The sequence below is a fragment of the Mobula birostris genome, chromosome 31 (genome assembly GCF_030028105.1).
Source record: "Mobula birostris isolate sMobBir1 chromosome 31, sMobBir1.hap1, whole genome shotgun sequence".
NCBI lineage: Eukaryota > Metazoa > Chordata > Chondrichthyes > Myliobatiformes > Myliobatidae > Mobula > Mobula birostris.
In genome coordinates this window covers 19072537-19089940 of record NC_092400.1, presented here as the reverse complement: position 1 = coordinate 19089940, position 17404 = coordinate 19072537, and the positions used below count along the sequence as shown (strand labels likewise).

The 17404-nt window shown below is 40.8% G+C and overlaps 1 protein-coding gene across 3 annotated transcripts in view; it reads left to right on the top strand.

Moving 5' to 3' along the window:
- cfap251 (cilia and flagella associated protein 251) overlaps nt 1-17404 on the top strand; it is a 71750-nt gene that overhangs the window by 43565 nt on the left and 10781 nt on the right. For all 3 annotated transcript variants that reach the window (XM_072247508.1, XM_072247509.1, XM_072247506.1), the window contains 5 exons: nt 6869-7020; nt 9566-9731; nt 10415-10595; nt 11229-11343; nt 12732-12895. In XM_072247508.1, the coding sequence (XP_072103609.1) occupies nt 6869-7020; nt 9566-9731; nt 10415-10595; nt 11229-11343; nt 12732-12895 (778 nt within the window). The remainder of the gene's footprint in view (nt 1-6868; nt 7021-9565; nt 9732-10414; nt 10596-11228; nt 11344-12731; nt 12896-17404) is intronic.

Genomic DNA, 17404 nt, shown 5'->3' with positions numbered 1-17404 from the left:
ATTTCACAACCATACCCCCACACTACTTCAAGATGATGGCTCAATCACATCTGCAACATGTCAGATGATCCAAAATACACTCATATTTACATTTCATCAACCACCTGTGAAGTAAATTATAAGCGTGTTAAATGAGAGGCAACTTCCCAAGTACAATCAAATGCCCTCAACTAGTAGGTAATTCCTTAAGACTCCCAAAATATGATAAGAAAGGTCCCCATTTCGAATAGAACTTTTTCACAGACCCCCTCAAAGTGAATTTAATCTTTTCTAATTTTCGAAAAAACATTACATTTTCTAACCAAGCAGCAGCAGTTGGGGGAGTGGCAGATTTCCAAACCAGCAAAGTTCTCCTACGGGCCAATAGCGATGTAAATGCAATGATATCCGACTGGCTTGCATTTAAACCCAAATCATCATCTGCTACACCAAATACAGCTATAAGCAGGCAAGGTCTCAGTGTCACCCCCAAAACCTCACTGATAATTTTAAAAACCAGTGCCCAATAGTCATCAAGTCGAGGGCATGACCAAAATGCATGTACTAAACCAGCCGGAGAGAAGGAACACCTGTCACAGCCAGCGTCTGTCCCAGGGTATATGTCTGCAAGTCTGGCTATACTTAAATGTATCCTGTGTAAAACTTTAAATTGTATGAGCCCCAGTCTAGCACACGATGATGAGAAATGAACCCTTTTCAATACTTTTGCCCAATATTCCTCAGCCAGATCCATACCGAGGTCATCCTCCCACCTACTCTTAGTTTTGTTTAGTTCTTGAACTCCCAAAGACATCAACTGAGAGTATAGTTCAGAGATCAGCCCCTTATTGTTAAGGCTAAGAGTGAATTTTTCCCATAACATAGCAGGTGGTAGAACAGGAAAAGAGGGAAAATTTTCCTTGACAAAGTGGCAAATCTGCAGATATTTTAAAAAATGATTATGCGGAAGGCCATACTTACCGCGCAGGTTATCAAAACTATCAAATGTGTTATCAGTGTACAAATCCTTAATGCACATAAGACCGTTCAAACCCCATTGTCTGAAAGCTGAATCGAATGTGGAGGGAGGAAATAAATGGTTTTTATGAATGGGGCCCAAAACTGAAGCTGATATGAACTTATAGTGGCAGTGAAATTGATTAAAAATTTTGAGGGTGGAGAGCACGACCGGGTTAGATGTGAATTGAGAGGATTTCAATGGTAAGGAAGAATACACCAAAGCTGGGAGAGACGAGGGGTGGCAAGACCGTGACTCAAGCAGGCACCAGATTATATCTGGCCGGTGAAGCCAAAATAATACTTTTTGAATGTTCGATGCCCAGTAATAATGAATAAAGCTGGGAAGACCCATTCCACCTACGTCACGACCTCTTTGGAGAGTGTGCTTATTAACCCTTGGGACCTTATTTTCCAAAAAAAAGGAGGTTATAGCTTGGTCGACTGATTTAAAAAATAACTTAGATAAGAAAACTGGCAACCACTGAAACAAATATAGGAAGTATAGTCATTTTCACTGACTGAATTCCCCCAGCTATAGTAAGGGGTAAACTGCGTCATCTCTCAAAATCAACCTTCATTTGGCTAACCTGAGGCCTGTAGTTAGCTTCAAACAGAGATGTAAAAGAGCGAGTAATATGTATTCCTAGGTATACAAAACCATTTTGAGATAAAGGAAAAGGCAAGGATTCCTGTCGGATCTGTAGGGCCAAGTTATTAATGGGAAAGCATTTGCTTTTTTGCAAGTTCAGTTTATAGCCAGAGAAGGCTCCAAATTGACCTAATAATGACACAATAGCAGGACTACTACCTACAGGGTCGCTAACATAAAGTAAGAGGTCATCAGCATATAGGGAAACACGGTGTTCCATGTTCCCTCTTCTAACACCTTGAAATAATGTAGTTGACTTAAGTGCAAGAGAAAGAGGCTCAATTTCAATTGCAATTGCAAAAAGAAGAGAGGACAATGGGCAGCCTTGGCGAGTGCCACGTGTTAATGGGAAATAGTCAGATTGAAAATAATTTGTCTGTATACATGCTAAAGGCGAGTGGTATAATAGCTTAAACCAAGCTATAAATATTCTGCCCTTTCCAAATTTCTCCAAAACACTAAACAAGTATACCCACTCCACTCTATCAAACGCCTTCTCCACGTCCAAGGAGATAACAACCTCTGGACTTGGAGAATCACTGGGTGAATAAACCACATCGGATATTAAAAAAAGAATAGCGATTTTTAATAAAACCTGTTTGATCATCTGAAATTATCTTGGGAAGGGGACGTTCTAAACAACATGCAAGCACTTTAGCCAAAATTTTCACATCTACATTCAAAAGTGAGATGGGGTGATATGATCCACATTGAGTTGGGTCCTTGTCCTCTTTAAGAAGTAGTGAAATAGCTGCCTGTGAAAGAGAAGGGGGTAAGGAGCCATTCTCCAAAGATTCCTGAAACACTTCTAGAAGGACCAGTATGAGCTTATCCTTAAATTTCTTATAAAATTCTATTGGATAACCATCAGGACCTGGGGACTTACCACTCTGCATAGCCATAATGGCATTATTAATCTCTTCCTGCCCAAGAGCCCGATCTAGGTTCTCCACCTCTGGTTCAAGAGTTGGTATTTCCAAATTATCAAAAAAAGTTCCATATTTGTTTTATCTGAGGGGATATACAGTGAGGAATAAAAAGTTGCAAAGATGTTATTAATCTCTTTTGGATTGCTTGTCAAGTTCTGGTGCGTGTCTCTTATCTGGGGAATAAGTCGTGATGCAGCTTGACGTTTCAACTGATGAGCCATAAGCCGGCTCGCCTTGTCACCATATCCATAATAGAGGCCACGTGTCTTAAGAATTAATTGTTCTGATAGGTTTGTAGATAGAAGATTAAACTTTGCTTGCAAATCAACCCAGCTTTTATATAATTCCACAATGGGTGCCTCAGAGTATTTTCTATCCAGGTCCAAAATAGATTGCAATAACACTTGCATTTCCTTCCTACGCTCTTTATTGGCATGTGAAGTATAAGATATTATTTGACCCCTCAAGTAAGCTTTTAAAGTTTCCCAAAGTAAAGAGTACGATACCGACTCAGTTTTGTTAGTCTCGAAGAATGTGTCAATGTTAGCCGATATATAACTACAAAATTTCTCATTAGAAAGCAAAAGGGGGTTAAGTCTCCACAGAGGCCGCCCTCTAACGTTTAAAGGAAAACATAGGTCCAGTTTCACGGGCGAGTGATCAGTTATAACTATAGCAGTGTATTCAATTTGTCTAATCATTGGTATCAAGGAGTTATCTATAAAGAAATAGTCTAGCCTGGAATAGGAGTGGTGAACATGAGAAAAGAAAGAGAATTGCCTAACTGATGGATTCAAAAATCTCCAAGGATCCATATAACCATTTTGTTGCATAAACATCGAGAAGGCCTTTGCCATACCAGAAAATGTTCCCCTAGGGCAAGACCTATCAAGCAGTGGGTCAATAGCACAGTCCAAATCTCCGAAAAAGATTAGCTTATGTGTATTCAGGTTAGGTATTAATGACAAAACCTTACTTGCAAATTGGACATCGTCCCAATTAGGAGCATAAACATTTACCAAAATAACAGGTATCTGAAAGAGAGAACCAGAGACTATAATAAAGCGACCATTGGGGTCACTGATTATATCAGATGGTGTGAACTGCATTCTTTTGGTGATTAATATTGCCACCCCTCTGGACCTATTATTAAATCTGGAATGAAAAACCTGACTAATCCATGCTTTACGAAGTCTATTATGGTCCTCCACTCTTAAATGTGTCTCTTGTAGAAATAGTATATCTGCTTTTAATTGTTTCAGATGAGAGAAAACTTTAGCTCTTTTAACCGGGCCATTGAGCCCCTTTACATTCCAAGAAATAAACCTCACAGGGTGGCCTCCATCAGCAGCACTCACGTTAACCATATCAAAAGGCACACAGGGCCTACAATCCAAAACAGTGCGAGGGCATAAGTTGCACATAATAATGCACAATGAAAAGAAAGTCTGATCAATCTGTAACACACAAAAGAATAAACTGCCATGGTAATCCCCCAAAACACTCCCCCCACCCCTTTATGCAAACAAAAAAACCCAATTAACCCCCGAAACCTAGATCTACCTCCCCAATTGAGGATGATCGCAGGCAGTACCCAACAAAAAACTTCCAAGGTGTTCCCCATACAACCCAACTTTCAATCTAATCTAGGGTGGCTCCCCTCCTTAACATTTATCCTATCACTTATACTACTTTTAATATAACATATAGGCTAAAGATGACACAGGTCAAGCTAAGCATTAAAAACAAAAAAAAAACACTAGGCAACTTAAATGCCCGAGATACAAATCCCAAATATTTACATTTTGCTGGTTGAAAGTTTTTGTTAATCAGTTTCGGCAGCATAGCAGTTCGACCTGATCGCGTTCCACAAATTAAACTGGAAAAAATGAACAAAGAAGTGGATTGTGAAAATTAGCAGTTTGCCTCAGCATGAGGCCCCTTCCATGCTGCATAAATAACCTAAAAAAAAAGTCATTGCTCTTCTCGTTCTTCCTCTCCCCAGTGCGAATGGTAAAACTCTTTGGCCGCCTCTGGTGTATGGAAATAATGCTTTTTACCTTGAGCTGGGCAGGATACAAGAGGCCAAACCTGACCCCTTTCCCGTAAAGCAGGGATTTCACCTCCTTGAAAGCTGCTCGTTTTCTCCCCAGCTCCGCACTAAAATCTTCATAAAAAAACACGCGGTGTCCGCAGAAATACAGCTCCTGCTTCCATCTATTGATGATGCGTTGCTTATCTTGAAAGGAGTGAAAGCAAACCAGGAACGTTCTTGGTCTCGTTTGCTTGGCTCCAGAGACACCGGATGGTTTACGTCTGACTCGGTGAGCATGCGAAAGCACGAGGGGACTTGGGGAAAAAATTTGTCCCCAGCACTTCATCAAAAAACTCGGTCATAAATTTAACAGGGTCCGAACCTTCCAAATTTTCAGGAATGCCGACCACTCTCAAATTGGATCTCCGCGACCGATTTTCGAGGTCATCTAGCTTTCCCTTCAGAAATGCGTTTTCGCTCTGCAACGCTGCAATGGCGGCTTTGGCGCTCACCAGTCGGTCACTGTAATCATTCAGGCCGTCTTCAACCTCACGAATGCCTTCGTCGTGTGTCTCGTAAGCAGACATAATTTGTTCCATGGTAGCAGTCACTGGTGATAAAGCATCTTCAAGTTCTCTTTTTAGGGCAGAATGCACTGCTTGCGTCATGTCAGAAATAAGTACTAAATGGAGCCTCTCCAAGTCATCGGGTAGCGCAGGTCCGGGTCCAGGTCCAGCAGCGTGCACCGGTGCCATTACTGTAACATCCGCCTTCTTGCTCGAGGCTTTGCTATCTTTTTCCCCAGTTTTACTTCGAAGGTACATTCTACTTGCCATTTCAATGTCCAGCTATGTCCCGCGTTGTTCACAATGGTAAATATTCAGTTATCTCGAGCATACGGCAAAGATAAACAGGTAGGTTTTCAATAAAAATCGGGAGCCACACTCACACACACCGACTCACTCCATACTCGACCCCGGAAGTCCTCTCTTTTATTTTTTACATACTTGAAAAAGCTTTTGCTATCCACTTTAATATTGTTTGCTAGCTTGTTTTCATAATCATCTTTTCCCTCCTAATGATCTTTTTAGTTGCTCTCTGTAGGGCTTTAAAAGCTTTCCAAACCTCTATCTTCCCACTAATTTTTGCTTTGTTGTATACCCTCTCTTTTGCTTTTACATTAGCTTTGACATCCCTAGTCAGCCACAGTATTCTGCCATTTGAGTATTTCTTTGTTTTTGGAATACATCTATCCTGCACCTTTCTCATTTTTCCTGGAAACGCACACCATTGCTGCTCTGTTGTCACGCCTCCCAGCATCTCCTTCCAATTTACTTTGGCCAATCCCTGTCTCGTACTACAGTAATTTTCTTTACGCCACTGAAAAAACTGCTATATCAGACTTCACTTTCTCCCTACCGAATTTCAAGTTGAACTCAGTCATATTGTGATCACTGGTTCCTAAGGGTTCGTTTACCTTAAGCTCCCTAATCACCTCCAGTTCATTACAGAACACCCAATCCAGTATAGCTGATCCCCTAGTAGGGTCCACGACAAACTGCTCTAAAAAGCCATTTCAATAGGATCATACATATGGTTGTACAGTAGAGAGCAAAGGGAAAGGTAAATTATTTTTAATATATACATTTTAGGAGGTATTTAGACAGACATATAAGCAGGCAGGGAATTGGGGAAGATAGACTGCTTGCAGGCAGTTGCGTAGTTTAAATTGGCATCACGGTTGGCACAGATGTTGTAGACAGAAGGACTTGTTCCTTAGTGCTTTACTAGTCCATGTTCTAAATATGTAAATGAGAAGGTTTTGTCTAAAGCAGGGTCTCCTGACCTTTATTATACCATTAGATCCCTGCCATTAACCGAGGGGGTCTCCGGACCCTAGGCTGGGAACTCCTGCTCTACAGGGAGCTTTAGGATCAGTGTTCTGTCGGAGAACCTGCTCTCTCTCAGAGCATACTGCTGCCATTCAGGATGATTCTAACAGAAGTTTAGCCCTTAGAACTTGCACCATATAATTTGGGCCTGAGCACACTGTGTGCAGCATTAGTGAGTGTCAGACTCATTCTGGTAAGGTCCGGCTTCTGTCAATTGTAACTTGTCAAATGGTTTTACACTGTACCCTATTTCCTCTCCACACCCTTAAAAATACATGGATCTTTAAATGAGAATGAAAATTAGTTTTATAATTTCATTCCAGACTTTTTTTCATTGGCTAAATATTCTTCCTTACTTCCAAAGGTTCACTACTGGGAGTTGGACTTACTGATGGATGCCTTTACATCCTCGATGCAATTACTCTGATTGATGAGCGTTCAGAACCTTTCCACTATGCCAAAGATGCTATTACTGACATTGCCTTCTCGCAAGACTCAAGCTACCTAGCAACGATTGTGAGTTGAAAAATCCATTGAAGTAGTGGATGCTACTTCTAAATTTTATTGATCATGCTAGATATAAGATAGGCTTTGTACAATTAAATAAATATCTTAGACTATTTAGTTTTATTTTTCTCTTTCAAATATCTTGATAAAGAAACAGGTAATATTTCTGAGCCTGCTCCCCTGAATTATTCCAGTATCGTCTGCGCCACCGAATATGAAGAAGGGTGTGATTGGTACTGAGGTCAATGACCACCTCAAAGGTTCAAAGATCCCGTTTCATGTCAGAGAAATGTATACAATGTACATCCTGAAATGCTTTTTCTACGCAACCGTCCGTGAAAACAGAGAAGCGCCCCAAAGAATGGACGGCAGTTAAATGTTAGAACCCCAAAGTCCCTCCCAGCTCCCCTCCCTCCCACACATAAGTGGCAACAAGCAACACTCCCCTCTCCCCCTACCGGCAAAAGAAAGCATTGGCACCGTGAGTAAAACAATAGCAAAGGCACAGACTTGCAGTTACCCCAAAGACTTGGCGTTTCACCTGGTATACGACATACCACAGGCTCTCTCTCTCTCCCTAATAAGGGAGAAGGAGGTGTCCCTGTTTTTCCGTTGAGTGGGGAGACATAACAACCAACTCACTGGTTTAGGATGTTGAAAGTCCATTACGTCGCTTTTATCGAGCTCTGTGCCAGAAGATCTTAAAGATCTCAGGTCTTTGGGCACACAACAAGCAGATATCTCAACTCCCCCGACGACACAGGGGTCTCCTGCCGTGACACCGGCCCTCGATCCGCCCGTCTCCAGAGCCCCGAGATCCTAGGCTTCCAAACCCAAGCCGGACTCTTAGGCCGAGCCCTTGGCGTGCCAAACAACAACGGTCGGTTATGAAACCCCGCGAGCAGGTCCCATTCCCGCAAAGAACCGATTTAGCGTGTAACTCCAGGTCAGGGTCTTCCAGAGAACCCTGAAAGGGAAAAATAAAGATATTAAAGATGGAAATAGAGCTGTTTCCGAAGATGCAAGCAGAGGAGTTGCCATCATTACTTATTTGTCTTGTTGGCATTGAGGAAGAGAAATGTGTTGATTTGCGGCAGAACTACTGTGCAATACATAAAGAATTATATAAATTGCATTAAGAAATTTATATAAAATTAAATAAGTAGTGGAAAAATGGAGCAAAAATAGTGAGGTAGTGCCCATGGTTAGTTCATTGTCTGATGCCAGAGGGGAAGAAGCAGTTCGTAAAGCTCTGAGTATATGCCTTCAGTCTCCTGTTCCTTTTCTCTGATGGTAGTAGTAAGAAGGGAGCACGTTCTGGGTGACGGGGGTCCTTAATGATGGAGCTGCCTTTCTGAGGCATCGTCTTTTGAAGGGGTCCTCGTGGCTCGGGGGGGGGGGGCGGGTGCCCATGATGGAGGTGGCTGAGCTTGTAATCCTCCGCAGCTTTACTGATCCTGTACACGGGCCCCTCCATACCAGATAGTGATGCTCTCCACAGTCATCTGCAGAAACTTGTTAGCGTTTTTGGTGACAAACCAAATCTTCTCAAGCTCCCAATGAAATATAACTGCTGATGTGCCCTCGTCAGTTATGATAGATCTCCAGAGATGAGGACAACCAGGAACTTGAAACTGCTCACCTTTCCCACTGTTTATCCCTCAATGAGGACTGATATGTGTTCCCTCCTAAAGCCCACAGTCAGCTCCTGGGCCTTAACTGATGTTGAGTGCAAGATTGTTGTTGCATCGCCACTTAACCAGCCAATTTATCTCACTCCTGTACGTCTTCTCATCACCATCTGAGATTCTACCACAATAGTTGTGTGATCAGCAAATATTTAGATAGCGTGTAGAGAGAGTAAAGCAGCGGGCTAAGAGTGCATCATTGAGAAGTAATGTTGTTGATTGTCAGCGACGAGGAGATGCTGTTTCTAATGGGGAAGTCAAGGATGCAGTTGCACAATCTGGCATTATAAAGGCAACTCGCATCATCTTTCTTGTAACTAAAGTATTGGAGAAGAGCAAAGTCTACTATCTGAAAATTTTCAATGAGACACCACAAGTTGTGCTTAACAGGGGAACAGCAAATTTGAAGTTGTTTCATAGTCTAGTTGATGGAAGTAAGATAGCTAGTTGGGAGAAGTTATAGTTTAACATGGTTAACCATTTAAATAAAGAGCTTTATTGAGATGACTATTGGTAGCTTTACCTGGTTACAGTATTAACATTTAATTTCCAATTTCTAATACTGCTACATTCAGATTAGATTAGATTCAACTTTATTGTCATTCTGCCGAGTACAGATACAAAGCCAATGAAATGCATTTAGCATCTGACCAGAAATGCAAAGAATAGTGTTATTTTACAAAATAACTGTGAATAAAAAAAGTGCTACAGCACAGAATTATAAAAGTACCGAGACAGTACAATACGGATGCAATTCAAAGATTTCGAGATAAATTGTCTAATAATTTATTTTGTCCAATGAACAATTAATTCCCGATAAATAAAAGATCTTGGATAACTCAACAGCTCTTGCATTTTTGTTGCAGGATAGTAAAACCACAGTGACAGTGTTTCATTTTGTCAAGAATTCATGGATGTATCTAGGAAGGCAAAATGCACACTTTAAACCAATCAAATCTCTCATGTTTGGGATGTATTTGGATAGTAACCAACCCAGACTACTATCTATTGGAGAGGACAGAGTACTGGTAGGTGAATGTTTGATGCTTCAACTTGGATAGAATCTTTTATGAGTTTAAAAAAAAAGCACACACTTTCAGATATAATCTAGGATGTTAAAGGAAATGCTAATGTGTGCAATAAAACTGTAAATATCATTTGGCTAGGAATAATTGTCTCTTGATGGCTAGCAAATTAGAAACCAAGTAAGAAATACACAGTTGTGCTGCTACAATCATAAATCTGATCGCCTGGATCCCTATTTAATGAAATTAGCTTGTTTAGACTATTTAAGCAAAGTATAAAAATAAGCAGAGAAATAAAATCTTTGCAAATGTTTCATCTTTTTAAAAATGATGCTGGTAGTGATATGTTTCCAATATCGATTCATTTAGTAGATAATGCAAATCTGGAGTCTTCTCAGAATTTACGTAATCCTGAGCACTGTCCAAAGATTTCGTAATTAATAGCATGGATCTGACAATTTCTTCTGCAACTATTCAGTTTCTAAAATTTTTTAATCATCCTTCATCATGTTTTCTACTCTATTCTTGATAGTTCGCTTTGCACTTGTTGTTACCATTCTATGTCATCCATTTGTTTTATGTTTACCATTATTTTTGTTTCTGCCATAGTTTTTAAGATAAAAACACAGTGATACAAATAGTAGCTGTAGACCTCATACAATAAATTCTGTATTTTCACTCCTCAGGTAGAGTATGATCTGGCTAATAGTACTGAGGGTGATCTGCAGATCTTGTGCAGTGACAGAATAGAACAGAGTGCCGTACCTACATGCATGGCCTGGTATCCGCCCATTGATAAAGAGAGCTTCATTATCACAGCCAACAACCAGTATAAGCTAAAACTCTACAATTCCACCACCAAAATGTGCAGGTTTGTTAAACCCATTTATTCAGACATAGCAGAATGAATCCTTTACTTAAACATGAATCCTTTCAAGGTTACTGCCCTGACAACTGGATTTTGCTGATGGTTTGCTTCCAAACAACCAACAAAAGATAGATTATGTTTTGATTCAAAAGCATTTGGAATTCTCTACTGCAACAGTCATTCAAGGCTAAGATAATTTTTTTTGAATTGAGAAACAAAGAATGTAAATTGGGTGGAAAAATGCATTTGAGGCACTGGAAGACTCATTATTTTTTTTGAATGACAAAGGAAGCTCAAAGAGTATTGAGCTTACTGCTGGTACTTTCTATGTTCCTAATATTATTTTATTTTACACTTTTTGTTTTGCCATGTTAATTTTACCTAAAAAGAATCGATGCCCATTCATATATAATTTCAAATGGGCTTCATTTCCTTTGTCCTTGCATTACATGAGGAAGCCAAATTTTATCTTCCTTTGTGAGTTACTTGTTAATCAATATAAATTCCCACTTATTTGCTATGAGGTTAAAAAAATAAAATCTGATGGCTTTTTTTTGAACACTTAAACACACGATACACATTGGCATCTTGCTGTTCATTTATTGTGATGCGTTTAAGTTGTTTCTTTCTCCACAGGAAGACAGTATTGAGTCCAATCTATGGATCTCCTTTGACGAAGATGGAAATCCTCCCTTTCTCAAGCAGCAGTGAACCCAACGTTGGTTACTTAGCCTACATCACAGATGACAAGGTATACAGTTATCCACTATAATAACTGCCTCCTGTGATGCAATTCTCAGTTTTCACTTCAGAAGATAATATTTATGATATTCTTTTTAGGTAACTGCAAGGTTCTGAAAATAATTCTTCATGAACATTATAGTTCAATGCCTAATTATGTTCATTTGAAATGCAGTCGTTAGATCATATTCCAGATTTTTCTTGTTGTTATTTGTGCTGAGCGATCTTCAGTGCAGCAAAACTATCACTAGGCAGGGGAGCTGCTAACAATAATAACAGACGCCACTCTGACTTTTGACCACTTCTCCTTACCTGCCTATCACCTCCCTGGTGCCTCTCCTCCTTCCTTTTATCCCATGTTCCGCTCTCCTATTGGATTCCTTCCTCTCCAGCCCTTTGACTTTTCCACCTATCACCTGCCAGCTTCTTACTTCATCAACCCCCCCGCCCCACCAGCCACCAACCTGTCTCCACCAGCTTCTTATTGTGACATCTTCCTGCTTCCTTTTGAGTCCTGATGAAGGGCCGTGGAGCAAAATGTCGTCTGTTTTTTCATTTACAGAGATGCTGCCTGGCCTGCTGAGTTCCTCCAGTATCTTGTGTGTGTTGCAACAACAATTCCCCTCCTTGTTACCATACCAGGTGACTTCTCCCAAACAAATCTGCTTTGAAAACATGAAGGGAAATAAACCTACTAATGAAAAGCTGTTGTAAGCAAAATAATTGAAATAATTTATCATTTAGCTTATGTATTTAATTAAGATATTAGTGAATCAGTTTGTTTGGACTTGGATGTATTAGCATTGTTTGACAATGACTGGTATGACTAATTTAATAATTTTACTCTTTTTAAAAAAAGCTACCAGACATTTTTATTTAGCTTTTCTAGTGAAAATCCCTTGATAAAAGGCTTAAGCATCATCCATTTACTCTAGTCTCACAGGAATTTCAGAGCTTTGATTTTGATTCATAAGTGATATCGTCAAAGCCAGAATTTATTGCCTTATATAAGATGATAGTACCTTGGGAAACTTGGGGAATAAATGTGTTTTTTTTTTGGAGAATGATTGAGGGATTTATTTTGAGAACCTAAGCTCTTGGAGGAGCTGACATACCAGTGTATTGATCTGCTGATTGCTAATATAAAGATATACATTTCAAAGCCGTACAGGTTAGGGTTAGTAAGTTGTAGGCATGCTATATTGGGCACTGGAAGCATGTGAGCATGTAACCTGTGAGCTGCCCAGTATAATCCCCATGATTATATTTGACAGAAGTGATGCATCCCAATGTATGTTCTGATGTACAGTATATATGACAAATAAAGCTAAATCTTGTAACTTTTAAAAATATACATAAGAAATCTGAAGTTGTACTTTCTTGCCTTGTGTTATCTAGGTGGGTTTACAAACCCTACCACTGGACGGAAACCCCCACAAATCCTGTGCTCTCATCTGTCACGGAAATACGGTGTCCAATGTTGCTTGCTCCTATGATGGTTGTTATATTTTCACAGCAGGAGGAGATGATTGTACTGTGCATATGTGGAAAGTTGACCTGGCGTAAGTACATTAAGTGTGTCGCTTCTAAGGAAAAATTGTTCTTGACTATAGCGTCGCGGTATCATTGCGGTTTGTGCGATGCTGTTTCAGCTCGGGAAGTTCCAGAGTTCAGAGTTCAATTCCGGCGCGATCTGTAAGGAGTTTGTGCGTTTTTCCCATGAATCCCGCCTGCATTTCCTCCGTGTGCTCGGGTTTCCTCCCACAGTCCAAACATCTACCAGTTAGACTATAAAACGTAGGAGCAGAATTCAGCCATTTGAACCACCAAGTCTGCTCCACCATTACTTATTATCTCTCTCAATCCCGTTCTCCTGCCTTCTCCCCATAACCTTTGACACCCTGTCTCATCAAGAACCTATCAACCTCTGATTTTAATACACTCAGTTACTTGGCCTTCACAGCCGTCTGTGGCAATGATTAACCACCCTCTGGCTACAGAAATTCCTTCTCATCTCTATTCTAAATGGACGTCCCTCTATTCTGAGACTGTGCCCTCTGGTCCTTGATTCACTTACTATAGGGAACACCCTCTCAACCTCCACTCTGTCTAGGCTTTCCAATATTCTCCAGGTTTCAATAAGATTTCCCCTCATTCTTCTGAACTCCAGTGAGTACAGGCCCACAGCCATCAAACACTCCTCATATGATAACATTTCCATTTCCAGAATCACTCTCGCGAATCTCCTCTAATGCCAGCAAATCTTCTCTTAGGCAAGGGGACCAAAACTGCTCCCAATAAATCAAAGTGAAGTCTGACCAATGCCTTATAAAGGCTCAGTATGACATCCTTGCTCTTGTATTCTAGTCCTCTCAAAATGAATGCTAACAATGCATATACCTTCCTTACCACCATCTCAACCTGCAAGCTAACCTTTAGGGAATTATGCACACGGGCTCCCAAGTCCCTTTGCATCTCTGATTTCTGAAATTTCTCCCCATTTAGAAAACAGTCTAATATTTATTTCTTCTACCGAAGTGCATGACCATTCACTTCCATGAACTATATTCCATCTGTCACTTCTTTGCCCATTCTTCCAATCTGTCTATGTCCTTCTCCAGACTCCCTACTTCCTCAACTCCACCAGCCCCTCCACTTATCTTCATATCGTCTGCAAATTTGGCCACAGAGCTATCAATTCCATCATGCAAATCCTTGACATAAAACACGAAAAGTAGTGGTCTCAACATCAATCCCTGCAGTACCCCACTAGTCACCAGCAACCAATCAGAAAAGGCCCTTCTATTCCCTCTCCTTGTCTCCTGTCAGTCAGCCAATCTTCTATCCACGCTAGTATCTTTCCTGTAATACCATGGATTCTTATCTTCTTAAGCAGCTTCATGTGTGGCACCTTATCAAAGGCCTTCTGAAAATCCAAGTAAGTAGTATCCACTGACTCTCCTTTGACTATCCTGCCTGTTATTTCCTCAAAGAATTCCAACAGGTTTGTCAAACAAGATTTCCACTGAAGGAAACCATGCTAACTTTGGTCTATTTTATCATGTGTCTCTTAGTACCCCAAAACCTTATCCCTAATAATGTACACCAACACCTTTGCAACCACTGAAGTCAGGCTAACTGGCCTATAATTTCCTTTCTTCTGCCTCCCTCCCTTCTTAAAGAATGGAGTGACATTTGCAATTTTCCGGTCCTCCTGAACCATTCCAGAATCTAGTGATTCTTGAAAGATCACTACTAATGGCTCCACAATCTCTCCAGCTACATATTTCAGAACCCTGGAGAGTGGTCCAGCTGGTCCAGGTGACTTATCCACCTTCAGACCTTTCAGCTTGCCATGTGCCTTCTCTTTGGTAATAGTAATTACACTCACTTCTACCCTCTGACACTTCCACACTGTTAGTGTCTTCTACAGCGAAGAATGATGCAAGATGCTTATCAAGTTCATCTGCCATTTCTTTGTCCCCCATTGATATTTTCTAACCTCATTTTCCAGTGGACCGATATCCACCCTCACCTCTCTTTTACCCTTTATATCTGACAAAGACTTTTGGCATTCTCTTTAACTTTTTTGGCTATTTTTCCTTCCTATTTCACCTTTTCTCTCCTTGTGGCTTTTTTAGTTGCCTTCTGTTGGTTTTTAAAAGCTTCCCAATCCTCTAACTCCCCGCCAATTTTTGCTATATTGTATGTCCTCTCTTTTGCTTTTATGCTGTCTTTGACTTCCCTTGTCAGCCAGAGCTGCCTTACCCTCCCTTAAGATAACTTCTTTGCCTTTGGGATGTATCTATTCTAAGTAGCCTCCAGAAACTCCAAGTAATGCTGTTCTGCTGTCATCCCTGATAGTATCCACTTCCAATCAATTTTAGCCAATTCCTCTCTCATGCTTCTGAAATTCCCTTTACTCCACTGTAATACTGATACATCTGATGTTATCTTCTCCTTTTGTCTGTCTGTCTGTCTGTATCTTGTTTTACGGCAGTTGGCATCCAGCTTAATGGTGCATTACCGCCACCCTCTGCTCCGGAATGTGCACTAGACATATATTCTAAATCCCTTCACCCAATCACACGCGCACGCACGCGCGCGCACACACACACACACACACACACACACACACACACACACACACACACACACCTACACTTTACCCTCCTATCTTTGACCATCCTAGTACCCTATTCCTGTTTATCCGTCATATCCTATAAAAGTCTTATCTTCTCCTTCTCAAATTGCAGGGAGAATTTAATCATATTATGATCATGGTTCCTTTACCTTAAACTCCCTAATTTGATTGCATCATACACCGGGCTGCTCTCTTCAATTACCTGATGAGGTAACTGTAGACTTTGGCCAGGAACAGAATGTCGTCAGGTGGTGCCCAACCTTTACAGTGTTTCAACCCTTAACCACTACACTCTCCGGTTGGCGGGTCAGCAGTGGTGGCCACGCTCCTGACTTCCACCTCAACTCCTCTCGCCTGCTCCAGATCCAGCAGGAGCCTCTTTCTGTTTCCTCCCCCAATCTGGTTCAGCACCCTGTCCAGAATTCTCTTCCCCCCTGTTGGGCTCAACCACAAGTGGCTCTAAAAGGTAATCTCATAGATACCTTGCAAAGGGAGATTCCTTTTTTGAGATCAAGAAGTTGTGTTGGTTACTGTGGTTCTCTCAGCTCTTGTTTCTGACCCAGCCTGACAGCTGTGCCCTTCGGGGTTTGTCCAGCTGCATTAGTTGTGGTCTCTTAGAACTGTTCTTAGAAATGGATTTTGAAGTTTCCCAACCAAGAGCACAAACTGTACTCCTCTCATTGATTCCTTGAAACAATATTCTGTACAGACCACCAGGTGGTAATGAACAGATTTCCTTGCCGTCTCTACGCTAAAGCCTCGAAGTTTGGCAGGGTTAGGAGTCAATGCCGAGGATTCCCAAGGCCACATTCTGACCATGTAATGTTATGGCAACATGTATTCAGTGGTGATATCATTCATGTCCAAGGATGGAAGAATTTGGATGTTGGCTATAGTGTGAGCTGACTATGTAGGTCAAACCATCTTACTGCATTGTGGGACAGCTCCTTGTACTTGTGAGGAGATGTTTACCTATGAGTGTACCTTCATGAAAGTCATCGGAAATTTCTGGCACAGGGAGCCATTTGGCCTGTCTTGTATGTACTAGTTGAAAATGAGGTACCTGTCTAATACCACCTTTAAACACTAGGTCCACAGCCCTGAACAACACAGCTCCACAGCTCCACAAATACAAATGGAACTACTTTTTCAAATGTAATATGGTTTTCTGCCTCAACCCTTTCAGGTTGTGAGTTTGAATTTTGAATTTTTATTTGCCTTCTCTCTTTTAATCTTTCTACCAATTACTTTATGTCTATACCCCTGGTATCTGGCTCCCCTGCTGAACGAATAACACTTCCTATTTACTCCATCTTGGGTGCTCATAGTTTTATTCTCAATTAATTTTCCCCTCTACCTCCTTTGTTCCATCAAATTTCCCAGGTTATTCAATCTTTCCTCATTGTTGCTTTATTTTGCATTTTGGCACAAATCCTTGTTATTCTCCTCTGCATCCTCTTCATTGCAATCACATTTTCCCCAAGTTATGCTCAGTGCTCAAAGTGTAGCCTAACTAGCATTGTACAGTATTCTTTGTCTTGGCCGATGAAGGAAAGCATCCCTTAAGCTCATTGTCTCTATTTAGGATCTGTGACACTTTAAGGTCTTTTTATTCCTTTATTTCACTCGTAGTTTCCACTCCTGTTTGCTAGCCAATATCCCATGTTAGGTTGTGCACAATATGTGAACAGTGATCTAGGTCCAACAGTACCATGCGCTCCGACCCCCTTTTCCTCAATGCCCTCCTTGACAGGTGTGAGTACTTCAATGCATGTCTCAATAATTCACGAGAAATTTATTTTCCCTATAAGGAAATGAAAGATCTTAGGAATATTTTAAGTCAGCAATTACCTTTACTCTAACTATATGCCTTCTGTCTAATCAGGAGAATAAAGGTAGAATCAACTCAGAATAACTCCTGTTTATT